Source organism: Hippopotamus amphibius, chromosome 1 (assembly GCF_030028045.1).
Source record: "Hippopotamus amphibius kiboko isolate mHipAmp2 chromosome 1, mHipAmp2.hap2, whole genome shotgun sequence".
Taxonomy (NCBI): Eukaryota; Metazoa; Chordata; class Mammalia; order Artiodactyla; family Hippopotamidae; genus Hippopotamus; species Hippopotamus amphibius.
In genome coordinates, this window is record NC_080186.1 from 8,829,904 (window position 1) to 8,855,314 (window position 25,411).

At 57.9% G+C, this 25,411-nt stretch overlaps 2 protein-coding genes across 4 annotated transcripts in view; one reads left to right on the forward strand and one right to left on the reverse strand.

Moving 5' to 3' along the window:
- C1H1orf167 (chromosome 1 C1orf167 homolog) lies at nt 1–17,912 on the forward strand. Its single transcript, XM_057731017.1, is given in 21 exon segments — nt 1–70; nt 1,153–2,420; nt 2,633–2,676; nt 3,094–3,301; nt 4,109–4,245; nt 5,471–5,526; nt 6,021–6,207; nt 6,593–6,792; nt 7,315–7,453; nt 7,770–7,883; nt 9,104–9,278; nt 9,389–9,543; nt 10,232–10,440; nt 11,342–11,486; nt 12,457–12,855; nt 13,452–13,725; nt 15,754–15,891; nt 16,179–16,314; nt 16,617–16,727; nt 17,542–17,708; nt 17,820–17,912. Coding segments are annotated over 21 exon segments (4,425 nt in total).
- The window catches only part of MTHFR (methylenetetrahydrofolate reductase), a 13,492-nt gene continuing 5,968 nt past the window's right edge, over nt 17,888–25,411 (reverse strand). For all 3 annotated transcript variants that reach the window (XM_057698399.1, XM_057698388.1, XM_057698377.1), the window contains exons 5-12: nt 23,326–23,519; nt 22,357–22,607; nt 21,938–22,072; nt 21,588–21,768; nt 21,166–21,348; nt 20,108–20,209; nt 19,121–19,240; nt 17,888–18,767 (exon numbers count right to left, since the gene is read on the reverse strand). In XM_057698399.1, coding sequence (XP_057554382.1) covers nt 18,549–18,767; nt 19,121–19,240; nt 20,108–20,209; nt 21,166–21,348; nt 21,588–21,768; nt 21,938–22,072; nt 22,357–22,607; nt 23,326–23,519 — 1,385 coding nt within the window. In that variant the 3' untranslated portion in view covers nt 17,888–18,548. The remainder of the gene's footprint in view (nt 18,768–19,120; nt 19,241–20,107; nt 20,210–21,165; nt 21,349–21,587; nt 21,769–21,937; nt 22,073–22,356; nt 22,608–23,325; nt 23,520–25,411) is intronic.

Genomic DNA, 25,411 nt, shown 5'->3' on the forward strand with positions numbered 1-25,411 from the left:
ATGGAGCTGAGACCTGACACCAGCCACAAGGAGAATGTGCCCCCGAGGCCAGTGACCCCCCTGAGACCAGGCAAGATGCTCAGTGGGTCTGGGTCAGAGGTGGCAGGAGCAGGGTCCCCTCTGGTAGCAGCCCAGAGCCCCTTTCCCAGACAGGCCAGCCCAGGGCCTTGCTAATTCCAGAGATGAGCTGTTCAGGGCCAGCTGGGCCAGGACAAAGTCTTCCAGCCTGGAGCCCAAGGGAGGGTCAGGAAGTCAGGACAGGAGGTGAGGAGGCCAGCCCAGGAGTGGGCCTGGCTGGGGCCCCTGGTGAAGAAGGGGCCGCCACAGGTCAGTTTCTGGCGGTGCTGGTGGGCTGGAAACCTCCCTGCTCAGGTGCCTGGGGCTTCCAGAAGGCCATAGAGCTGGCGCAGCCAAGAGTGGGGGCAGCCCAAGAACAAATTCAGATTCCTATTTACTTGCTGGTTTTTCTGTGTTCTAGCTGTGTGACCATAGAGTGAGGTGCTTAACCTCTCTGAACGTTAGTTCTTATCTACAAACGTTCATGGACCACTTTACCTGCCAGGCCCTCCCAGGCACCTCACCAACCCCCAAGAGGCCTTGTCTCCCAGCTGCGGGAAGCTGGGGAGCTGGGGGCTGGGGAGACGGGCAGGGAAGGAGGGGATCTAAGCCCCACCCCCTTGGTCCCCAGAGCAGCCCACGTTTAGCCGTTTGATATGTTATCTTGCTTTCACCCCAGCACCTCTGCTCAAGCTGGATACCAGGCAGTCGTCCTTGGCACTTCTCTTTCCATCAGCCTCTTCTGTGCCTTCTCAGCAGATCTGATCTGTCTCCTCTCCATCCTCCTGCTGCCCCCAACCCCAGCCCCAGCCGGGGACCCCCTCAGCAGCCTCTCAGCTATCTCCCTGCTGCCCTCTGCCCTCCTCCCTGCCCCTGCCCCGTCCCTGCTCTGAGTCCCTGCACTGTCACCAGGTCACTGCTCTTGCTTAAGACCCCCAGGGGCGTCCATAGGTCCACCTGGGATGACAGAGCCGACGCAGACCTCTGGAGCCTGGGCTCCCTCCTGTGTGGGGCCCTGTCCCTCCCCACCTGTCCTCCCTGAGCACGGACCGCCAAGTCCTCCGCCAGCACATTAACCATCTGTCCTCTTTTTAGAGCATCGGAGACTCCAGAAGAGCCTGGGTGTCGGCCTGTCCAGTAGACGTGACTGGTGGGTGCCCGTGGGCCAGGCCGAGAGAGGAGGGCCTCTGGCCACACAGTCCCTGGGGGCAGCGCTGCACCAGGAGCCCTGCCGAGTCCAGAGCAACCTGACCAGCCCCAGCCCCAGCCCCAGCCTGGGTCTCACCCTGAGGAACACAACTGGCCACCTGACCAACTCAAGCTTCTGCCAGCAGAGCAACCTGCAGCCCCTGGCTGGGAGGCTCCAAGGGAGAGCCCAGGAGTTTGCCATCCAGCAGAGTAACCTGAGTGTCAGGGAGACCCGCATGGCCGAGTGTGGACGTCGCCCCAGCCCCTACCTCTGGTCAGAGCCTCAGGAAATCTTCTGGCCCAACATGATACCCGGGGGAAGCCCTCTACCCCGAGGGCCACTGGTTCACCCATCCTCTAGCCCGAGACGGTCCCGGCTGCTGGCCACAGGTACCCCCAGCCCAGATGTCGGGCCTGCTGCAGGCCTGGCCCCTCTCGATGGGCACACGTGGCCAGGCTCCAGATCCCGGTGTGGCCTGGGGGGCTGGACCTCCAGGCTCTTGGAGGAACCCCTCACCCTGGAGGACCTCGCTGTCCCTGCCCAGAGCCGGGCTCATGCCCCATCCCGGGCTGCTGTTCACCAGCTGCTGGCCTCTGTGCAACGTCTGGGGCATGAGGCAGTCGGTCTCAGGTGCCGGGCAACCCGGGAAGCCCCAGGCCCTGTGCAGTGGGAGCCCTGGACCAGAGCTGGCCAGATACTCCCTGCTCGCCTCCAGCCCAGCCAGCCTGCTCTTGCTTCCTGGGATGAGAGGAGGAAACACTCCCAAGGTCTCAGGGAAACGACAGGTTTCCCAGAGACACCGGGGGTCCAGGATGGTCTCTCAGACATTCAGGCAAGCAGCAAGCCTGCATCGCTGGAGACCACTTTGGAGACGCTACCTGGGGATGCCCTTGACCCTGAGCAGAGGGTCCTCCCTGCCCAACCCCTATGGCCGGGAGAGACGTGTTCCCCAGGGACTACATACAACAGGGGGCAGAGGAAGGATCCCCTGCTCCCTCAAGGGGCGGGCAGCAGGGAGGCCAGACTCTGCTCTTCAGTCTCGTCCAGTTCAGCCTGGGGAGTCCTCCCTGGGCAGGAAGGAGGGGACAGGACCCCGAGGGAGCAGGTCAGCGGGGAGGAAGAGAGGCCGGCTTCCTGTCTGCCAGACACGGCCCCAGTGAGGAGCGCTCTGCAGGTAGAGGCCAGAGGAGTCCAGCAATGGGGACTAGGGGACTCAGGGTTGGGGGGAGCTGCCTCCTCCCAGGAATTCTCACTCCAAGCTGGCTATCAACACCCTGTCACCCACCCTCAGAAAGGGAGGCCGTGGGCAGACAGGCTCAGCCAGGGGTGTCCAGTCCTGCTTGCTTCTTGGCCTGAGAGCTGTGCTGTGTCCCTTTGTTTTCCAAGAACAAAGCCCGAAACACTGTGAGCCTGGAGTCGGAGATAGGCCGGTGAGGTCATGGGCTGTGGGGTGAGGGCTGGGGCCACACTCCTGGGGTGGCTCCTCTTCCGTCTGCCTGCAGCCTCTGTCCCGATGGAGATGAGGCCTGGATGGTGGATCACTGCAGAATTTAAGGGGGAGGGAACCTCCCAGGCCCCAAGGACAGGAATGTGGGGGCTGCTGCTCCCAGAAATCGTACACGTATGAGGCTGCCCTGCACTCTCAGCTGTCCAGCGGGGCGTTCTCCGGCTCCCCAGGAGCCCTCTTGTCCGCGATTTCCAAGGCTAGCCCACCCTAGAGGGGCGTTCTCCCGGGGTCCAGCCAGCCCTCCATGCCGGAAAGGCAACGTGGGTGCTGCGGAGCCCCCAGCTGCTCCCTGGGGCTGGGGGGCCAGGCCCACCCCCTGGTCAGCCTGGTCTGTCCCCAGCCGGCAGTGGCGGTCCAGGTGTTTCAGAGCGTGGCGGCATTGGGTGCAGAGGCAGCGGGCCGTGGCGGCGGCTGTGGCGCTGGGCCGCCGGCAGCTGTTGCGCAGGGCGCTGCGTGCGCTGCGGTGGACACTGTGGCTCCGGGAGGCCCAGCTGGAGGCGGCCTGGGGGCGACACACGCAGGCCCTGGTGACACGGACCTTCCAAAAGGTTAGGCGCCTCCAGGTTGGACCATGGGGAGGTGATGAAACGCCCATGTGTCTGGGGAGGAGGCTCTGCTGGGACGTGGGTTGTACCTTCTGAGTGATTGGCAGTCGAACGGGTGGGTGTCTCTGCCTGAGTTCACATCCTGTCTCTGCCACTTTCCTTTTTCCCAGATTTTCTCACTGTGTGATCTGGGGCAAGTTACTTAACCTCTCTGTGCCGTAGTCTCTTTAGCTCTAAAATGGGATCACAATAGCATATGCCTCTCAGGGTGGCTGTGAGGTTAAATTAATAAACATAAGGAACTCAGAACCTTGCCTAGCACATAGCAACTTAAACATACTGTTTAAGTGGTTGCTCTTGTTTGTTTGTTTGTTTTGTGTTTTGTTTCTTTTTGGCTGCATTGTGTGGCATGTGGGATCCTAGTTCCCCAACCAGGGATCGAACCGGTGCCCCCTCCAGTGCAAGTGTGGAGTCTTAACCACTGGTCCTCCAGGGAAGTCCCAGTTGCTATTTTTTACTAGCGGTTTGCCAGCCAGGACTGGAAGGGAACTTCTGTGTTCTTTCCTCCTTGGGAAGAGTGCTTTGGGAGGGCCCAGCTCCAGGTTTGTCTCCTAAGGAAAACCCTGCCTCTTGGGCTCCACCTCTCCATCCATCCATCCATCCATCCATCCATCCCCAAAGAGGCAGGGAAGTCTAATGGTTAAGACCACAATGTCTGACTCATGTCCCCACCCCTCCTGGTGCCCGCCCCTCTCAGGGAACATTTGAGGCTGCAGCCAACGTCCCTCTTCCCCTTCTCTCTTGATCCAGTGGAGAAACTTAATTCAGCAGCAGAAACAAGGGCAGCCTCACGTCCAGGCTGGGCCAGGACCCCCACCCTCCGGGGGAGGCCAGGACAGAGGCCCCTCAGGAAGGAAACTGGTGGTGGACACCACTTGGAGAAGCAGGTAGTGTGGGACCCCCCAGGTTGGTCGGTGTGGCCTGGGCAGCGCTGGCGGCCTTCCCTCCTTGCCTGCTGTTTCCCCTCCCCCACAAGAGAATGAGGATGAAACCAGCAAACGCGGACAAAGGTTTGTGTACAAGGATGTCCATCGCGGCGTTATTTATACTTGTGAAAACGTCAAAACAGCCTCAGTACCCAACAGTGAGTGAGACAATCGTAGTTTAACCACATGATAAACATTTAGCAACTGTTCCATATGATGTTTATCAATTGAAAAAATTCCTGCCCACTTTTTTTCTTTATTTTTTGTTTCCATGTCTTCATTGGTGTTCTTTCTAATCATAACAGTAATCCATGCTTGATTTGAAAAAACATTCAAGATAGGTGGAAGTATTTCAGTTAATTTGAAAGTTTCACCTCCCTCCGTATGTATCCTATTCCACCGCCTGGAAGTAGCTTTATGGGTATGTGCATAGAATGTCTAATGACAAGGCAAAAGGGTTATGACAATGTTCAATGAAAAAAAAAGAAGATAAAAAATAGTACCTAAGATATTTTTTTCTAGAACATAAAACAGTGCATAGAAAAAAGACCAGAAGCAAAAATACTAAAATGTTACATAACAATGTGAATTACTTAACACCCCTGAACCGTTCACCTAAAAATCGTTAAAATGGTAAATTTTATATTATGTGTATTTTACCAATATTAAAAATAAAAATAAATAAATAAATAAATCTCATCCCCCACCATCCCCCTAAAATGCTAAAATGGGAATAGTGGTCTTCTCTGGAGCAATGAGATTAAAGGTGGTCATTTTCTTTTCATGTCCTCAATTTTCCATTCCAGTGATGCATTGTTTTTGTTCTTATTTTTAAATGAAACAAATGTGTATAAAATAATTATTTAAGTAATATTTATTTTAATGCATGTTTCTTGTAAAAAACCCCAATAGTATTGAAGAGAATACAGCAAAAGCAGAACCCTCCCCTCAAATCACTTACATAATCAGGAGAAGAACACACTGTCTGGAATAGAACAGGGGGGTGGTTCAGTGCACCTTTGCTCCTGCAGGCAGACAGCACTGCAGGACTGGGGTGGACAGGTTGGGACCAGGTGCCCTCCCTCAGCCTGGGCATCAGTTTCTCTCTGGACAACTTCACTCTCAGTCCAGGGAGTCCGAGGGAGGAGGCAGGAGCCCAGCCGATTCCACTGCACTCTGGGCCAAGGCCAGATGAAGGACACAGGGGAGTCCAGACCCTGCAGGTTCTGCAACAGCTGGCTGGTGAGATGTGGGGGGCTGGGAAATGGCGGAGCCCGAGCCAGGCAGGGCAGGGCCCAGGCCCCACACAGGGAAGAGCAGGGGGTCCTCAGTGAGTGAGTGAGTGAGTGACTATTTATTGAGTATCTACACTGGCAACTTCCCATGCAAGATCTCATTAAAGTCTCATGGTGACCTTGGCAAGGCATTATGCCCATTTTACTGATAGGGAACTGAGGCACAGAGAAATTAAGTGACCAGCTCAAGGACGCGCAGTATGAGAGGTGCACATCCTGTATCCATGTGCCGTGGATGTTGGTACAGGCCAGACAGAAGCTTGAGTGTCAGCATTGGGAAGTCAGACGTGACTCACTCATGGGGAGACTGAGGCCCAGAGACGGAGAGCAACTGGCCAGAGGCCACACAGCCTGGCATGCCAGGAGTCAGTGGTCCCTCCTGGCCCTGATGCTCCTTCCCCTCCGCTCACTCTCTCTTCTCCCTCTCTTCCCTCCCTTTAGTTTACCTCCTGTGGGGCCATCAGAAGGAATGGGCCAGGCAGGAGAAGGGGGTCCAGGGAGAGGCCTTCCAGGCCAGGCTGAGGACTCAGAGGATAGGGAGGCCCCCTCAAGCCGGGTGCTCTCCTGCTGCAGATGCAGCCTGGGTGGCTCCCCTGGACACCCAGCGCCAGAGGGCCTGGCTCTGCAGGTAGGGGGGACGTGGGAATGGGGACTGCCTCCCCTGAGGCAGAGGGTGGGATGCAGCTGGGAGATGCCCTTTAAGTCAGTTCTTGACTCCTAGTGTTGAGAACGATGAGAATAAGAAATGAATACATCCACCATTAACTGAGATGTTAAGACCTGCCAGACACCACCCAGGGGCTGGGATTTTGTTATAAGTCTGCGGTCACTGGCCCTCGTGGAAACCTATGGCCTAGTGCGGGGACAGATAGGAAATTAACAATCACAAAGGGTGTCGGTGTGTGACTACCACCTAAGTTAAGTGAAGGGAAGGAACACAGATCTACATATAGCTTTTTTTTCTTTGTTAACTATTTTATTATGGGACATTTTTAGCTTTCACTGCTCTTCAGGTGCTTTGGGGCCTGGCAGCGGTTCGTGCAAAGAGGGACCCTGTACCGGGAACATGTGTCCAACTGCCGGGCAAGGACCCTGAGGTTGTGCCTGCAGCAGTGGGTGCAGATGAAGCAGCTGCGGGCCTCAGATGGGGCGAAGGTGACCCAGCTGTCCCTTTGTTGGCGGAAGGCAGGTGAGCAGAGTGGCGGGCCTGGGGGCTCCCTCTCCCTCCTGCCCCAGCAAACAGCGTCACTTAAGCTCCTTCTGCAGTCACCCGGTTGGTTAATGGATTCTCGTGATGGGAGGTGATGGGATCGAGCGCTTTCTCAGGGGTGCAGCCTGGCAGGCCTGGGAGGGTCCGGAGGGGTCCCTGGAGCAGCAGGCCTTGGCGGGCCCCATCCTGACCCCCCCGTCATGAGCTCCTCTGGGCAAGAGATTTGTTCCAACTTCCACCTGGAAGAGATGTAGCTCCTGCTCCTGGGAAGCCCCTGGTCTTAGGGGGACGCACAACCCCTGCCCCCGACCAACACCTGACAGGGGAAGATGGGATCTTTGCGGTGTCCTGGTGGGGACGGTTTGGGGGTGGTGGGAGGGGGCAGTACCCACGAGGGGAGGGGTCCTAAGGGGCCTGAGGCAGCGGCCACCAATGGCTTTGGGCAGAGGGAGGTTACTGTTTCATCTCTTCCCTGCTTCTCAGGGAACAGGGCCCTCCCCTGCTCAGCCCCTGGAGGAGCTACAGCCCATGGCCTGGGGGTGGTGGCCCAGGCGCTGCCCCAGGACCAAGGCCGGGGCTCCCTGCAGGAAGCCCGCCGGAGGCTGGCTCTCCACCGGGCGCTGCTGCTCTGGAGGATGCGGCTCTCCCAGCGCCAGCGGGCAGGGTAGGTGTCCGCGAGCTTGTGACCTGCAGTGGGGCCTGGGGGGCGTGGGTGGGCATGTGAGCATTGCTCAGCACTGGATGGAGTGTCCCATAGGGAATGGGACATACCCTGCTCCTCCCCACGGCCCCCGCATGGGGCCTGGCACCCTGTGGGGCCCAGCAGGCGTGGGGCCGTGGGAGGTGGCCCGGGGACACAGACAGTGACTGAGCAGAGAGACACAGGGCCCAGGGAGTGGCCAGGGGCACAGACACAGAGTCCTACCAAGCTGGCTGGAACCTGATGGGGAGATTGATTTAATGCTCGTCTCCCTCCCCAGAATCTGGACCCACCTCTCACCCACCTCCTGGCTAAGTGGGAGCCGCCTAGTGGCGGGAACCAAGTCTGTCTCCTCACCGCAGCCTCCCAGCATCTTGCAGGTGCCGGGCCTGCCGTAGGCACGGAGCGAATGCTGTACATGAATCAGTGAGGGACCACTTTTCCTCTGCCCCCATTTGCCTTACTACACAGCTAGAGAAACTGAGGCTCAGAGGAGTCTAGCAGCTTGCTCGAAATCACATTGAATTAGGAGCAAGAAGTTCCCTATAGTGAGATCTTCTTGTGATGCTTTTATACAAGATGGGATGCCGGGATTCAGAGCCCAGGCTGAGGGTTGTGGGTAAGGGGACTGGTGGAGGTCAGGAGGGGCTAGCTTCACTGATGGGATGTCAGGAGGAATGTAAGCCAGCAGCTGCAGGGTTAAGAATTCTGTCCTTAAAAGCTATATATCTAGCAGAGCAGATCCCTTGCTGTGATCTATTGAAAGTCAGCCCTCGACACAAGGGTTTGTAAAGAAACAAACAAAAAAACCCCCAAAATAACAAACAAAAAAGAACAAACCAAGAAAAATAAAAACAAAAACAAACAAAAGCTATGCACCTAGCACGCATCAGCCCCACACTCACTTGGTCCACTTGGACCCTCGGTCTCTTTTAATGCACCCCTGGAACTCTAGGGAAACTCAGTTCACCATGATCCTTCAGAATGTAGCCCTCCCTCCCCCAGTCTATGCTCTGGCCTTTGGGTACCAGGGCACAGTCCATATCTCCCTGCAACATATCTGGGGCTGCCCTGTAGCCTGAGATAAGTGCTTGGATCCCAGGTCTGCTGCAGTTTGGAGTTTGGGGAAATGACCTTCCCCCAGGCCTCAGTTTCCCTATCTTTATAACCAAGCAGAGGCAGAAATACTGGTGTGGGCCCTTGAGTCTAGGGTCCACGGGCCTGGGCCTGGCTCCACCCCGCATCAACTGTGTGGCCGCCACCCACCCAGGGAGTGTGGCGAGGATCAAGCAGGTGGTCAGTGCAAGTAGAGCTGTGGTCTCAGCCTTGGCTGCTCACGAGGGTCACCCTGGGGGCTTTGGAACAGTCGAGAAGCTCAGGCCACACCCGGACGGTTAAATCAGAATCTCCAGGGGTGGGACCCCAGCGGGCATCGGTGTTTCTTAGCGCGCCCCCCTCCCCCCCCACCCCCAACCCCCGTGGTCCCAGCGTGCAGCCCGTTTGAGAGGCAGTGGTGCCCAGCTCCGGCCCCGTGTTGGCTCATGGGGGCACCGCTCCAGCACCCCCAGCCAGGGGTGAGGTGGGGCCCTGGCACTCCCCTGCCCCCTCCTGTAGCTCCTTCTCCGAGGGCGTGCGGCGGCGGGCGCTGCGGCGCATCCTGAGGGGTTGGCACCTGAGGGCACAGGATCCGGGCAGCGCCAGGATCGCCTCGGCCCCAGGATCGCTGGGCAGCATCCTGGGAGGGGAGGCCCCGCCGGGCCAGAGCACACCCCGAAGCTCCCTGGGGAAGGTGAGGGGCAGAGGGTGGGGAGGGCTGGGACGGGGAAGGAGCCGGGGTAGGAGAGGGTGGCAGTGCCCAGGGCGGCCAGGGCACCCAGGACTCCACATCTCCTTCCCCAGGCTTCCAGGGCCCCCACCGTCCTGGAGACGCTCCGGGTGGGCTTTCTTTGGGCAGCTGGGCAGCGGCAGCAGGGGCGGTGCCTTCTGCTCTGGCAGGCGCGGGCCCAGCAGTCCCGGGGAGCAGCGAGGTGGCACCAGCGCACCCTTCAGAGGCGGTAGGGACCCCTCCCCAGGACGGCTGAGCCCCGCGGCCCCCCGCCCTGTGGATTTACTGTTTCCCATCGGTCCTTGTCCTTCCAGCTGCATCCCCTTGGGGTCTGCATCCCAGAGGGCTCCCCTCACACCCCAGACTCAGATCCTCGCAGTGCCTCCTGCCCTCCTACCCTGCCCTCCTGAGAGGCATGGGGCGGGGTGGGGGTGGGGGGTGCGGTGTGAGGCAGGGTATTCATTTCTCCAGAAATGTCAAGGCTGTGGTTATCCCCTCACTGGCTGTGTGATCTTGGGCAAGTTGCTTAACCTCTCTCTGCCTCTACCTCCCTGTTTGTATGGCAGTAATAATAGGACTTACTTCAGTGGAAATCAAGGAGGTAGGGACACGCGCATCCCCTAGCACAGTGCCTGGCATTAATGAGCGCTCAGTCCGTAGCAACATTCATCACTAGCAGCTGAGCACAGCACTTGGCATCGGGAGTCCGGGGTCCCACTGTGTCCCGACTCCCTGTCATTGTGACCCTTGGAGTAGCACTGAAGCCCTCCAGTCCCCAGCAACCCACTCTCCCCCGTGATGGAAACAGGGAGAAGAATCACTCCAAGCCCCTCCCCGCTGCTGAGGGGACGGGAGGGGAGGGCCGGGCTGGCCCAGGGTGGCAGTGACCACCTGAGGGTGGACACTCCCCTTCCCAGCATCCTCCTTGGCTGGAGTCACTGGGCAACAGCCCAAGGGGCCCGGAGAGAGCTGGGTGCCCGCTGGGCCTGGGATCGGAGCTGCAGGGCCGCGCTGGGCCTGTGGCGGTGGCGGCTGGTGCAGCGGCGGCAGGCAGAGCAGTGGGCCCGGGAGTGGGGCCAGAGACTGCAGCGACGTGCCCTGGGCCACTGGCACTGCTGCTGGCAGAGTGAGTCGGGGACTGGGCACCAGAGGTGAGGGAGGGGCCAAGGTCCATCAGGGGCACCCAGGATTCCGGGTCCTCTAGCACAGAGTCCAGTGAGGGGACACCCCCCCCCAGCCCTCCCCACCCCAGGACTGGGTGGCCGAGCAGGAGTGGCGTGGATGCTGTAGGCTTGGGTTCACATGCCCCACTCTTCCATTCCCTGGCTGTGGACTTTAAACAAGCGACTTAACCTCTCTGAGTCTCAGCTTACGCATCCATAAAATGGGGATAACGGTGGTACCCACCTGCTAGAGTGATTGTGGGGATTCTATGAGACAATCTACACGGAGTGCTGGGCTGGGACCCCGGCTCCTCGTGGGTGTCACCATCATCATCAGCATCTTCATCTTCACCCGCGTCATCCTCACCTGGCCTTCAGGAGTCCTGGTGTCCTCAGAGCCCAGCACAGAAGGCGTGGATCCCTGGGGCCATTTAAAGGCTCCTCGCTCCACCGATATCGTATCAGTGGGTTGGCAGGTGGGGGATTTGGTCGTTCGGGAAAGTTTGTGTCCTGTCCGCTGGGGACGGCTGCTTCCCCTGCCCAACTGTTGCCCAGGAATGTTGGCCCAGTGTTGCCAGACCTTTGTTTTTACAGAAAAGCTGGAAATCTGTATTTTTATGTGAATTCTCCTGATTCCTAGGCATCGTCAGGAAATTTAAAAAAAAAAGTCTGTGAGTTTGTTGGCCTGGTCACCAGTAGGACACCTGTAATAGAAGCATTTTAACCCAGACAGTTAGGTGGCCTCCTTGGTTCCCACATGGGTAGAGGGCCGAGGCTGGTGCAGCAGGGGCCCACGGTTCCCCGGGGCTCCAGCCGAGGCTGGAATGAGCACCCAGGGGCACTTCAGCAGCTCTCTGGCCACAGGGCAGCAGCTTCTGCGTGAAAAGTACCAGCAGTGGGTGCAGGTCCGCCTCCAGGCCCAGCGGAGGGCCGTGTTCCGGGGCTGGCAGCAGGCAGCATCTCGTCGGAGACCCACGGTGGCCAGTCCAGAGCCGCTCCCACTGCAGAGGTGGGTGGGCCTGGGGGCGGGAGGGGGAGGGTCATCCCCACACAGGGAAAAGCAGGGGGAGAACCTGGGGATGGGAAGCTGGGTGGCCTTTGCCACTCTAGGGGCAGGCCAGGCTGGAGGCCTGGGACCCAGGCAACAGAGGCATGAAGGGAGACCCCAGCCTGGAGTCAAAACCACCAAGCTTCCATTATCTGAGTTGTTTGGGAGGTAGAGCATGGCAAGCCCCGAACCCCACCCAATGCCCTGACAAGCCCCAGGTCTCCACCTCCTGGCCAGGTCAGCCCTTTGGTTTCAGAGCTCACAGTTAAGATGGGGAAAATCAGGGACTTCCCTGGAGGTCCAGTGGTTAAGACTCTTTTTTTTTTCTTTTTTTAATTTGTTTTTTAATTTTTTTTTGGCTGTAGTGGGTCTTCGTTGCTCTGTGTGGGCTTTCTCAAGTTGTGGCGAGTGGGGGCTACACTTCATTGTGGTGCGTGGGCTTCTCATTGTGGTGGCTTCTCTTATTGTGGAGCACGGGCTCTAGGTGTGAGGGCTTCTGTAGTTGCGGCACATGGGCTCAATAGTTGTGGCGCACGGGCTTAGTTGTTCTGCGGCATGTGGGATCTTCCTGGAACAGGGATCGAACCCGTGTCCCCCACATTGGCAGGTGGATTCTTAACCCCTGTGCCACCTAGGAAGTCCCCAGTCCATACATTCTTAAGGCACAGGGCTGTGTATGCAAAACTGTATATAACCTGTGATGGTTTGGGGGGATTTTCCTTGTAATTTTGGATTTGTTTTGTTTTGGCCCCACCGCTGGGTATGTGGGATCTTAGTTCCCTGACCAAGGATTGAACCTGCACCCCCGGCAGTGGAAGCATGGAGTCTTAAGTACTGGACCACCAGGGAAATCCCCTCAGTGTGATTTTTGAATAAACGTGACTTTTGACTGGGACGTCAGCTGGGCCCCTCCTCTGCCCCTGTTTTGCAGCCACTTCCAGGCCCGGTGTGGAGTCGTGGGAGACACAGAGATGCCCCAGGCCAAGCGTCCAGCCTTCCAGGATGGCCTGAGGAGACGGACATCAGGGGCCGCATTTGCCAGTGAGGCCCCTGCGGCTGCAGCCCGGCCTCGGGAGCAGCAAGTGGCCTGGGCCTCCTTCTCCTGCTGGAGAAGCCGAGAGCAGAGGCGCTGGGTGGACAGGCAGTCGAGGAGGGCCTGGGCCCAGCAGGACTTCATTGCAAGGCAAGTGGCCCCGGGCCAGCGCTGCGAGGCCCACCAGCAGGCAGGAGAAAGAATCCAGGCCCGGGCCCGGTGCTGGACACTGTGGGAACGTGAATCCTGCCTGCACCGGGTCAGCCGAGACCATGCTGTCCGGAAGCTGAGCGCCAGGTGGGTGCCCATGGCCTGAGGGCAGCCCCGCACTGTGCTTTCAGCTTGGGCCTTGAGCTTGTTTGGGGCCAGGGTAGAGGGTATTTGGCACCTGGTGGCAGGGCTTGGGGACTGCGGGTGATGTGGAGAGGAGGTCCTGGTCATTGCAGCTAGTCCTGGGGTCAAATTCCAGCACTGTACTTAAAGGAAAATAAAAGGCCTGCCTTGCAGGGTGCCCCCAGGGATTAGGATTAGAGATATGTGTGCAAGCTCTCAGCTCAGTTCAGCTCAGCTCGGGCCAGACACACACCAGGTGCCTGATGATATAAACCAGTGCTCCTGGAGGCATGGAAGGAAAGGACAGTGGGCAGGACTGCTTTCTCTCTGTCCCTTAAACAGGATGGCTGTCCCCATCATGTGATATTCTGCTACTCTCCATGTCCATTTGAACCTGATTTCTCCAGAAGAGGGATGGGGGAGGAGGAGCACAGGCCCGGGGCTTTGCCTGGAGGTCCCCCTCCTGCAGGGCACTGGCGGGGGCAGAGGAGGGCTCCCTACAGCCTGCTGTAGAGCCCTGGCCCTGATGGTCTCAGTGTGGACTCTTCCCTCCCACCCAGGGTCCTAGAGGCCTGGGCCCAGTCGATGAGCCGGGGCCGTGTCCAGCGAACTGCCATCACCCAGTTCCAGCAGGCTGGGCCCAGGCGTCTCCTGCGAACCCACTGGGCTCAGTGGCGGACAGTGCTGCTCAGCGTGTGGCTGGAGCCGCAGGCAGAGGACCAGGAGGCCGGCACAGCCCATCCCAGACCCAGGGCCGGCCTCAGGCGCCTGCCCAGGCTGGCCACCAGAGGGCGCCTCCTGGTGCTGATGAACGCTCCAGCCCTGGGGAGGCAGGTGAGCTGGGGCCCAGGTTGGGTAGGAGGTCCAAAATGACCCGACCGCCAGCGGCCTCAGAGTCAGCTTGGTTCAGCCCAGGCAATGCTGGCTGGATGCTTTCCCAGAGACCCCAGCGACCTTGTGGACACCAACCTTACGGGTTCTCGGACAGCCTCCTAGTCTGGCAGCCAGCCAACTATTGGTCCATCAGCAAACATTTACTGAGCACCTACTGAGTGCCAGCCCAGTGCCAGTCTGCTACAAAGACGCACCCTGGGTCACATCTATTAGGGAGACAGACACCAAATTCACAAGTCATGGTGCAGCCTAGGATCAAGACAGGTAGTTACGGTCAGTAGCAATTTTTTGTCAAGATTTTTCTTTTTATTTTTTTCTTATTAGAAAATAAGAAACATGCTTACTATAGAAAAACCAGAAAATGTAAATGAAAAAAATATTCTTTCATGATTCTCTCTACACAAAGATAACTCTCAGTCCATCTCCAGACCAGAAGCATTAGTTCTGATACTAGCAAATGGTGACAAAGAGCTGGGTGGCCTAGCAGGAGGGAAGAGGCCACAGTGAAGCCCAGGCACAAGGGGTGGCACTGCAGGGCTGTCTAGGGGCATGGCACCGTGGAACACACGGCCCTAGAGTTTCTGGCAGGCCACGCAGTGTTCCTCAAGCTGAGCCGGCGGCATGGAGAACCCTGCTTCACAGCGCCAGGAAGTATGTCATAGGCTCTGGACAGGTCCTGAGCAAAAAGATTCAAGTGGTTTGTTCTGAATGGATTTGAAAGGCACTAGGTTTGGTTATTTGCAGAACCCACATGTTCATCTGTGCGGGGCTATGGCAACAGCAGATTCTGGGTCTCGGGGTATTTTATTTCTAGACCTGTGTTTCGAGACAGTTTTATTTTCCCAGTATGTTTATAAACACTTCCACTCCATTCTTGTCAGCAAAGGCAGGCAGGGATCCCGTTTACTGATGGAGAAACTGAGGCCTGTAGAAACAAAGTAAATGCCAGGAATGGTGACTGGTAACTAGGGTGCTGAATTCCAGGCCCAGGCAGCCCTCACCTAACAACGGGGCCAGGTTTTATGCCATCCCATGGTGACACAGACTCCCTTAGGAAGCCCCCAGTCCATACAGAGCAGTCGCTGAGGGCTCTGGCCCTGGAGTCAGACCACTCTGGAGAGGTGGGGTCCCAGACAAGTAACTTAACTTTATGAAGCTAAGTGGGGAGAGTAATACCCGCCTCACAGGCTGTACCTGGCACAGGTGGGCTCTGAGTGGTAGCCATTATTGACCCACTCACCTTCCTGAGTCTCCAGCCACGTGGGAGGAAGCGGGAAGAGGCAGTGGCCTTTACTGATGGCCATACTACTCTTGGGCACCTTTTCTGTCTCCTCTGGGAGCCACGGGGCTCACGGGAGAATCTGAGGCTACATGAAGTATCCCACTTCTGTGCACACGAACAGGAGGCCCTATTACTTGTCAGGAAAGGAATCCCACCAGCTCTCTTGGGGCCCTAGATGTCCAAGCCCATTGGTTCAGGTTTTTCTCTTTGTTCCCTCAGACCCGCAGCTGCAGGCCACAGGCCACAGGGCCCAGCCTGCCTGGCCCAACCCAGCACTACAGTCCCGGTGTACAGAGGAAGTGGAGAGAAAGGTCCTGGGCTCAGAGTAAGGAGACCCTCCCTTGGGGGAGAAACATCTGAAGCGCAGGGATGAGATGGTCACTGGCCCTCATGCGCCTGGAAGTTGGCTTCGAGTTCTTGGCAAATCTGTCTTATGTATTTATTTTCCCCACCCATCTCCCCTTCTGCAATATTTCACAATTTTGAGAAAACAATGAAAATTCCTTCTCTTTGGGCTGCAGCCCAGGCTGCAGGCTTGGGCAGAAGTGGTGGAAGCAAGGACACAGGCTTAACTCACTCAACACCATTTCTTGTTCACCCTCTTCTTAGTGCTCAACCTCCAGAAGCACCCGTGGAGAGTTTGCTCCCAAATGATGTGTTAACCTCTTCTGACTCCCCTTCTCCAGGTGACAGAGAGCCTCCCCTCTGCCCTGCCGCCCCGCTTCGGCTGCAGGGGCCCAGATGTGACTGCTGGGTCCAGGGCCAGCACCGTACAGGGCCAGGAGGGGACTGCAGCTCAGAGATCAGAGACCTTGAGAGCAAAGGCAAGGCCGAGAAAAGGAGTCTCGGGTAGGGGCAGAGCGTGTGTTTGCAGAGGGAGAAGAAAGGGTGGGAGTGGAGAGGATGGGATGAAGGTAGGGGTGGAGAGGAAGGGGGCCAGGCCAAGGGGCTTGCCTGACCCGTGGCCAGACCTGGGCCCTCTCTGGCCAGCGCTCGCTCCGCGGGATTCTGGGGAGCAGGCCCGGGCCCGTGGCTCTGCCCTTTTTCCTGGCCATGAAGGGGTCGTGGTGCCCTTGGCCATCAGGACACACACCAGGGCCTCTCCCCCCAGGAGGACATACTTGCAGCGCTGGCGCCTTGAGGCACTGCTTCGCAGGCTCCAGGGCTCCCAGCAGGCCAGGCGCCTGGCAGCCGTGTGGCAGCGCTGGGTAGATGCTCAGGGGGCGGAGCAGCTGGCGCGGACACTGGTGAGTGGGGCAGCCCCTTCCCACCCTCACGCTGATCTCCCATCCTGTCCCACTCTGAACCCTAACCCCAGAAACGCAGGCTCTCAAAGTAAGTTCAGGTCTTTGGACCTGCCATGCCTGAAACCTTGGGAACAGGCCCAGGAATCTGCACTGTAAACACACCTCAGATGACACCTCCTTGTCACATGCCCTTCCTCCTGGTGCCCCAGAGTGGCAGGCGGGGAGAGGCAGCAGAGGGGCTGGGGGCTCCTGAGGACAGCGGCGGGCCCTGCTCAGGGCCTGCTTGCCAACTGTCCCCACAGCTCAGGCAGTGGCACCTGAGGCGGGCCTGGCGACTGTGGCGGCAGCGGGTCCTGCGGCTGCAGGTGGCTCAGCGGCTACGGCAACAGGAAGACGCCTGGGTCCTTTCCCAGGTACTGGTGGGGCAGCCCCACGCCCCAGGGCCCCGCCTGCACATTCCTGAGCTGGCCTTCCCCGTTTGCTGCCTCCAGTAGCCTTTCACTTTCAGGGGAGGGATTCGTTCGGTTAAACAGCCTGATTCCAGAGCCCTTGAATTCAGCTGGTGACCATCCTGCCCTGTCACTGGTTTGGGGACACGGCTCGGCCTGTGGCACAGCAGCTGCTCCCAGCAGCCCACGTTGGGTGTGGGTCACGGAGCGCCCCTCTCTGATATGCACTCAGAGCCCAGCTTCCCTGATCACAAATCACATCTATTCTGAGCCTGTGCATTTGGCCTGGGGCAGAGGGAAGGGTCTCCTCTTCCCTTGGGGACAAAAGGTCTGTGACAGCACAGACCCAGGAGGGAGCCAAAGAGCTGCCCCCTCCGTGATTCCAGGCCTTTGAGACGTGGCACCGGCGTCTGGCAGCCCGGGGCCAGGGCAGGGGAGCAGGGCCAGCAGCAGCAGGAGGCCCAGGAGCCAGGCGGGCCTCAGGAGGGCCCAGAGCCGGCGGGAAGCTGCCGGAGCCCCTACGCCTGGCGGACTTGGGGCCCGAGCAGGGGGCCCAGCTGCAGCTGACTCATGCCTTTGGAAAGGAAAACAGGTCGGAGCCCCACCCACCCGGGGAGTGCAGGCTCAGGCCACAGGGCGCTCAGGCCAAGAGCTCTGACGGACAATAAAACGCCTTCCTTAGCCCCAGCTGCTCCTCTCACTCAGTCTCTCCTAAAGGCTGCCCCCTGCCCCCTGCCCCAGCCAGGCAGCCCCTCTGACCCACCTTCTCTGCCATCAGGCTGCTCTGTGGACACTGGCCCCCCTCTCCTTCCCCTGAGCCAGCGAAGACTTGCAAGCAGGGACTGGGACAGGGACCAGCCCGTGTGCATGTGTCCGTCCAGCCCCTGGGCAGCACGGCTCGAGGGCACGGGGGAGCCGTGCCAGGTGAACGGCTTCTGGGACAGGGTGCATGGAGGGGAGGGGACAGCTGGCAGGAGGAGGTCCCGCCTGAAAACTAAGCCAGGAAGAAGGCAGTCCTGCTCGAGCCCACCTCATCTTCGCCCTCGATGGTAACAGGCAGGGTGTCCCTGCACCCCTCACAGCCAGGGCAGGAAAGGGAAGGGCAACGGCTCCACCACGCACAAGGGTTCAGACCCCTTCAACCCTTAAGAGGCACTTTCTCTCTCGAGCCACCGGAACAGAGACAACTGTTTCCAAAAGCAGCACTGTAGAAAGGGGAGAAACTCAGCTGAGCTGGAAGGAGGTGAGAACTATTAGGTTTCAGTCCAAGGTCCGTCCAGGGGCCGGTGCCTGGAGGGCAGTGGTCCGCCCCTTCATTCCCAGGTGGGTAGCGCGCAGCTGCCAACGCCTTGGAGGTGGAAGGCTGCAGCGCCTTGACCTTGCCACGCCTCCTCTGCAATCCCACAGCGCCTGCTGCCATGTTCGCTTTGCCCATCCTCCACAGGCCCCAAGAGCAAGGTCACTGGCAGTCCCAGGCTGGCTTCTGGGGGCTCTGTCAGCAACAACCCTTCTCAGGGAGGATGCTACCCGCCCACGTGCTCCTCTGCGGGATGGGGCTGCTCCCCGCCAGAGCACAGACTTTCAGCTGAGCAGGGAACGCCAGGCTCCCGCGTGGGGCAGACTCAGGTCCAGCCAGAGCCCGGGAGCCTCACACCAGTCTAGCTGCCATCATCATGTCAGGCGGTGGGGAGAAACGAAGGAGAACAGGGGTCTCCCAGAGAAGCAGGACGGAGAGGAGGAAGGCAGGACACAGTGGCCTCAAACTAAGGGTGTCAGGGCACAGGGTCATGGCGCCTCCGTCTCCCTCTCGCTGCAGGGGGGCCTGTTGAGAAGCTCAAACGTGTCTTCCACCACCTGCCACAGGCAGTTGTCCAGCGGAAACTCGTTGTCCACCAGGTTGACCAGGAAGTAGTTGTCGTGGATGTACTGGATGATCATGCGGGATGGGGACTCCTCCTCATACAGCTTGCCCCACTGCTCGATCCACAGGGCAAAGGCCTCATCCTGGGCACGTGCGCACACAGGCACGCACACACAGACACGCGGAGACACAGGCAGACACACAGACGCACAGGCAGACACACAGACACAGTGGCCAGGTTAACAGGGCTGCCCTTGGGCCATGGCTCCACACTCAGCACCCCAGGGGCCTCTGTTGCTGCCCAATAAGACATTTCCAAGAACAGAACGTGGCCCACTGCCAGTGCCACCCCTGCTCCTCAGCCCAGAAGTAAACACCATGAGTCAGAGTCAAGGCGCTGCCAGCCCTGGGGGTGCGGCCTCCGGCCACACTCTAGGGACCTAGAGACGCCGCCCACCCCAGGCTCTAGAGGTGGGCAGGGCCCAGGCCTCCTTACCTTCCAGAACATGAAGCTGACCGGATCTACCACTGTGGGCTGGATAATCTCTCGCCCAGGGAAGATGCCCCAAGTGACTGCGTTGGGCTGCAGCTCGGGAGCGTTGGTGATGTTCTCACCCTGTAGGGGCGTGGGGTGGGGGGAGGGTAGGAGCAGACTTGGGGCACAGACAGCTGCGGTCCTCTCACCGGGAGCACACTCGCCACACGCCCCCTGTCACCGCCCTGCCCCCTCCAGCCCTGGCTCTGCAGCTCTGTGACCGGCAGTGAGTCTGAAACCCAGAGGCCATCCTGGGCTTTTCCCTGCTCCTCCCTATGCTCCAATCAGCTCCACGTTTGGTGGCTCTGCTCACTTCCTCTCGTGTCGAGCCTCGTGTCTAGCCTGGCCAGGCCTCTCTTTGCCACTCAGACCACCAGGGCTGCTGACTCTAGTTTCCCGTGGCCCTGCTATCCACACAGCTGTCTGCTGGGACCTGCCCAAAATAAAACATGGAGCCAAGGCTCCCACTTGCCTGTAGGGGAAAACCCAAATTCCAAGCAGGACAATTAGACCCCTGAGAACCTGGATCCAGCTTAACATGTCAGCCTCACTCTGACTCCATTTGGCAGTGATGCCTTTGCATGCCCTCTGCTCTTTCCCTGGGGTGCCCTCCTACTCCTCATCCTTAAAGATTCAGGCCACACAGTACTCTCCCCTGACCTCTCAAGTTAGACATCCCTCCCCTGGGTCCCCAGCTTCTTCCTATGCTGAACTTTACTGTTATAAAATGCAACTGCTTACACACATTCACAGTCACCCACTGATGGCCTCCCTCGCTAGGCTGGGAGCTCTTGGAGGGCAGGGGCCTGGCGCTGTCTGCATATCCATCTGGCACGATGCCTGGCCCCGCTGGGCACACCGTGATTGCTGAATGGCGGAGTAAAGGTGGTGCCCTTGGCCCTGGTGCTCTGGCCCTGCTGAGGGCCGTTTGACCCGGGGCCGGCCTACCTTCACATCCACGATGTGGTAATTCACCCGGAGCTCGTACTTCTTTAGCACCTGCAAAAGCGCCTCCACTGTCTCTCGGGAAGTGAAGAACTCTAAGTAGGCCTGTGGGAGGGAGACAGGCACCGTCATGTAACCCCCAGTCCTCGCTGGACGCCTTCTCTGGGCGCTCTGCGTGTGCCCCGTACTCCAGAACACCAGACACCTGCCCTCCTGACTGTCCGGGGTGGCATCCGTGAGGACCCGTGTGGCAGGACACGTGAGGCATCGGGACTAGCAGTGGCCACTAGTTGGAGTTGGCAAATACATAAGCAAAGGGAGGGGAGCAGGTATGTGAGGTGTCTCGGTCTGGACAGGTCTGAGGGACATCTGCCACCTTTCGACCAGGTGGGGAAGGTTCCATGGAGGAGTCATTTCAGAAGCTCTACATGGGGCCTGGTTTGGCACGTGAGTCAAGAGACGCCTGATACACCCCATCGCCCTACCTGCTGGGTGGAGGGCTTCTCTAGCACCACCGGTCCATCAGGGATGAAGCTGGGTTTATTTAAATTCACTTGCTATGACACTCATGCAGGGTGGATGCTATTAGCCCCATTAGGAGACTAAGTTCAGGGAAGTTGAGCAACTTGTCTGCACTGATGGTACACAGCCGAGCTGGTACACAAACCCATGTCTGTCTAACCCCAGAGCCCTCCGGCTTTAGGTTAGAATGTAATTTTAATTCCAGCAACCCCAGGAGAAAGGGTCCATAAGAAACAGTAATAATAGCTCCCAGTGAGGGGATGCTGCCCGTGTGCTAAGCACTTTATGTGCTTTGTCATGTTTCATCCCCAGAACACGACGTGACATATCCCCATTTTACAGAAGGGAAAGCTGAGGCTCAGAGTGGTCAAGTAACCAGCCTACCCAGGTCGGTCTGACTTCAGGCCTGAGCTCCGGTCCACTCTGATCCACTGCCACTCAGCACAAAGAGCCCCCGAGAGAAAGGCTGCTCCGTCCCCAGCCCTGGGGAACCCCTGCATGCCAGCCAAGGGGGGTAGCCCAGTGCATCCCTGCCACACCTTCTGGAAGACATAGCCCCCGCTGGGGCCCCAGCCCACGACGGGGTCAGAGGACGGCTTCCCATTGATGTTGGGCTGGGAGTTGATGGTGAGGATGCCCCGCCGGTTCACCCGCAGCAGCTCCTCCTTCATCAGGCTGGTCTCGGCCGCCAGGGGCTCGTCATTCCAGGGCAGGCAAGTCACCTGTGGGGGGTGAGCTGGGCTGGGTCCCTCCCTGTCATGGTCCCCATCAGAGACCCAGCCTGTCTTTGCCTCTGTAAGTCCTTTCCAGTCACCTCACGTGGGGACCCCCCAACTCACCTTCTCCCTTTGCTGGTGTGCCGCATCCAGACATGGACACGGGCTCAGGGTGGGGCAGCCACGCCCGTCTGGCCCACGGAGGGAGGGGGGGTACCCAGGGATCCCACCCCAGCAGCACTCACTTCATAGCCGTTTTGGTTCGGCTCTCCTGAGAGGTAGTGGGCAAAGACTTCGAAGACGCTTTCTTCACTGGTCAGCTCCTCCCCCCACATCTTCAGCAGCTCTTCCTTTGGGGACTTGCTCTTCAGGTAGAAGAGGTAATAGTCCTTCAGTTCCCCAAAGGCTGGAGAGGAGGAATTGCCCCTGGCGGAGAAGGTGCCCGGAGGTCAAGGCACACTCCTGACCTTGGGCTCCGGACAGACAGTAGCATCCACCTGCCCCAAGGGCGGGCATTCCTGTGTTTCCTGTCCGGAGGGCTCCACCCTGATCGCTCTCCCTCCTCCCAAGAAACAGTTCATTTGCAACGACTCACCAGCGGCCGTTGGGGAACTCATCCCACTCCTGGGTGCGGTAAATGTAACTCTTTGGTCTGGAGGCCCAGAAGATGGGACGGACATCTTCCTCCCGGCGTTTGGGGTGGGCACTGACGGCCCAGGGCAGGGGACGCCTGGTGAGAATGGAGACAGGAAGGGTCAGGGCTTGGCCAGAGGGAGGGGACACCACTGAACCTGGGTTCTTCCATCTTGACTCAAAAACGTCAAGCCAGATGTGGCATTCCTGCTGAGACTGGAGCCCTAAGCGTGCCACTAGCCCTCACACAGACATCCCTCCGTGTCCCATGGCAGCCAGCACTGCTAGGGTGCGCTCATTCTGTGACTTCTCTCTGAATTCCCTGCCCACCCGACTCTCCTCTGTGGCCCCCGGGCCTGAATTCGGGGCCACTGGCCTCACCTGGGGTCCTCGGTCCACATGCCCAGGCGCTTCAGCACCTCCGTGGTGGCCATCTCACGGTTGAGGGTGTAGAAGTGGAGGCCTGGCACCAGGCCGCTTGCCAGAAGCTCCTGGCACAGGCTCACCGCCTGCTCGATGCCGTAGTTGCGGATGGCGGCGTCGTTGTCTTTGATTGGCTCGATCACGTCCTTGATCTGCTGTGGCACCTCCAGCTTGGACAGCTTCACCAGCTGCCGGAGGGAGTGGTAGCCCTGCCCGAGACATGGGGGGCTGCAGATCCCAACTCCCAGCCCATCTCTCACCCCAAATACTTATCCCCCACCAGGCCCCCGGTCCTGCCGTGTGACACAGAGTGACCCAGGAAAGTCAGCCTATATGGTACGAGCACCCTTTCCTACTCCTGCTTTTTCTACTCTGCAGAGTAGAGCCGCTGCCCATAGTCTTCCAGCCATCATTCTTAGCCGGCCCTTTGGCCCCTAGATGTATCTATTGATAACACGGTAGTCACCTAAGCCAGAGGTTCCCAAGCCTCGCCAATCACCAGACTCGCCTGCCGAGCTTAAGAAGTAACATACAAATCCCCAGGCCCCACCCCAGATCTACTAAACCAGAACGTCCAGGCACGGGATCTGGAAATCTCTCTTTTGAAAAAGCTTATTAAGTGATTCTGGCAACAGCCAAGTTTGGGAAACATTGATTTAACCAAAATTTATAATGAGGGTAATAATCCCTTTTAGTGACACTTTATCGGTAAGCCCCTCCAACAGGTACCGCTGCTATTTTGGGGAGACATCAGAGGTAACTGAAAGGGGGTAGCAAGACAACATTTTGTGAGGACTGAGCATCTAACTGATGAAAATCTGATGAGCATCAAAGAACTTCGGCCTGAACTTGGCACTTCAGCCCAGGGCCCTGGCCTGTGCCAGGACAGGGGTGATGGGAGTCCATTAGCCCTCCTGGGACCCTCACCTGAATAGGGAAGATTCCGGGGAGGATGGGACAGGTGATGCCTATCTCGGAGCAAGCCTTAAGAAAGTGGAAGAACGTGTCGGCCTCAAAGAAAAGCTGGGTGATGATGAAGTCGGCTCCCGCAGTCACCTTCTCCTTCAGGTGCTTCAGGTCGGCCTCAAAGCTCTCTGCGTCGGGGTGGCCTTTGGGGTAACCTGCCAATATGGATGACAGTGGAGAGAGGCTGGCTCCACCTGCTCAAGGTGAGTGAAGCAACCAGAGAGCTGAGAACAGAGAGCCCCGGACCCGTACCTTCCAACCCCTCAGCACAGACAAGCTGAAGCGAAGATGGCTGGGCGCATCTGATGGGCCCCGCGCCCTGCAGGTGAGCCTCAGTGTGAGCGTGCTTAGAGCCATCCTCCCAAGAGTCGGCGGGGGATTGCCCCCAAATCCCCACACTGTCCTGGCTCACAGCCCTTACAGGCCGCCAGGCCAACCTGGCCTGCACTTTGTGGCCACAGAAAAGAGAAAATGCTATGTTCTCACTGGCCAGGCAGCCTTGGGGTAATGGGCTTGACTCTAGGTACTGGATTAAAACAGTGCTTTTAATTTTTTTTTTTTTTTTTTACAATAAACTGCATATATTTAGGGTGTACAATTTGGTATCCCAATCTCCCAATTCATTCCCCCCCCCAACCCTCCCCACTTTCCCCACTTGGTGTCCATGTGTTTTTTCTCTACACCCGTGTCTCTATTTCTACCTTGGAAACTGGTTGATTTGTACCACTTTTCTACATTCCGCATACATGTGTTAATATACTATATTTGTTTTTCTCTTTCTGACTCACTTCACTCCCTATGACAGTCTCTAGGTCCATCCATGTCTCTACAAATGTGCCAGTTTCATTGCTTTTTACAGCTGAGTAATATTCCATTGTATGTATGTACCACATCTTCTTTATCCATTCATCAAACAGTGCTTTTAATTTCACATTAAAATTACTCAGGGATCCCAGACAGTGCAAGGTCAGAAACCATGTTACACAAGGAAGAAGAGGGTAGAGATGTTCTGCTTGAAGAAAAGAACCGAAAGAATATGGGTAACTTTTTCTAAATGCCCACAGGTCTGTCACCGGGAAAGGAGTCACCTTAGTTGAGTTCCTTATTTGTCACATTCTGTGCTGCTCCTGATGGCAGAACTAGGATCAGTTTCAGAGAGCTGCCTGACCATGGAACGAACAACCCCACAAAGGAACAACCTCCCAGCGTGTGAAAACACTGGGGCGGGGGGTGTCCACGTGCCAGGGACGCTGAGGAGGGGATTCTGGGGACACCTGGGAGGTGGGGCCAGACGTCCCCTAGGTTCCTGGCTAGCTGCAGGATCGGTGTGCCCGCTTCCCTAAACGACTGAACTTACTAGTGGTTCTGCCTGCACAGGAAAGACCACAGGCCTTAATGAACTACAAGCGGAGCGCTGGCTTCCTCAGCCTGAGGCCAGGGCAGGACCCCGAGACAGGAAGGGGGCAGACCTGAACCCACACTGTCGGGTGGCCAGGCTGCTTTGCTGTGATAAGGCAGTTTCATTCTTAAGAAACGCTGAATCATCAAAAATGGATATGAAAGCTATTGTTTCAGGGAAGGGGTGGGAGGGTTAAATATTAGAGCCTTACACTTTCAATAACAAGGCTATTTTTCCAGCAGAAATTTCAGAAACAGAGGTTTTAATAGCTGACACTCTGTAACACCTCAACAGCACCCAACAAATCAGCAGTTGCTTACAGTTAGACTCTGTTCAGTCTTACTGTATGTTTGTTCCATCATGGCCAGCTGGGTGCTTCCTAATCCCTAGTCCTCTTTCTTACCCACTTTATCATAAGCAAAGCACCAAACTGCTCGGCAAGTGCCCGCTCACAGCTCTGCTAGTCTCCACCCGTGGCCCGCCAACGCCCACCGCACCTGGGCAGATTCCCCAGTCAATTGACTGCCTCGTGGCCTCGCAAGCAATGACACTTGAATTCCTAACTCCTCATCAGGGCCTCCCAGACTCACTTACCTCAACACTGAGAACAGTGGACATGTACATGGGGGCCTGGGGACACAGCCCAAA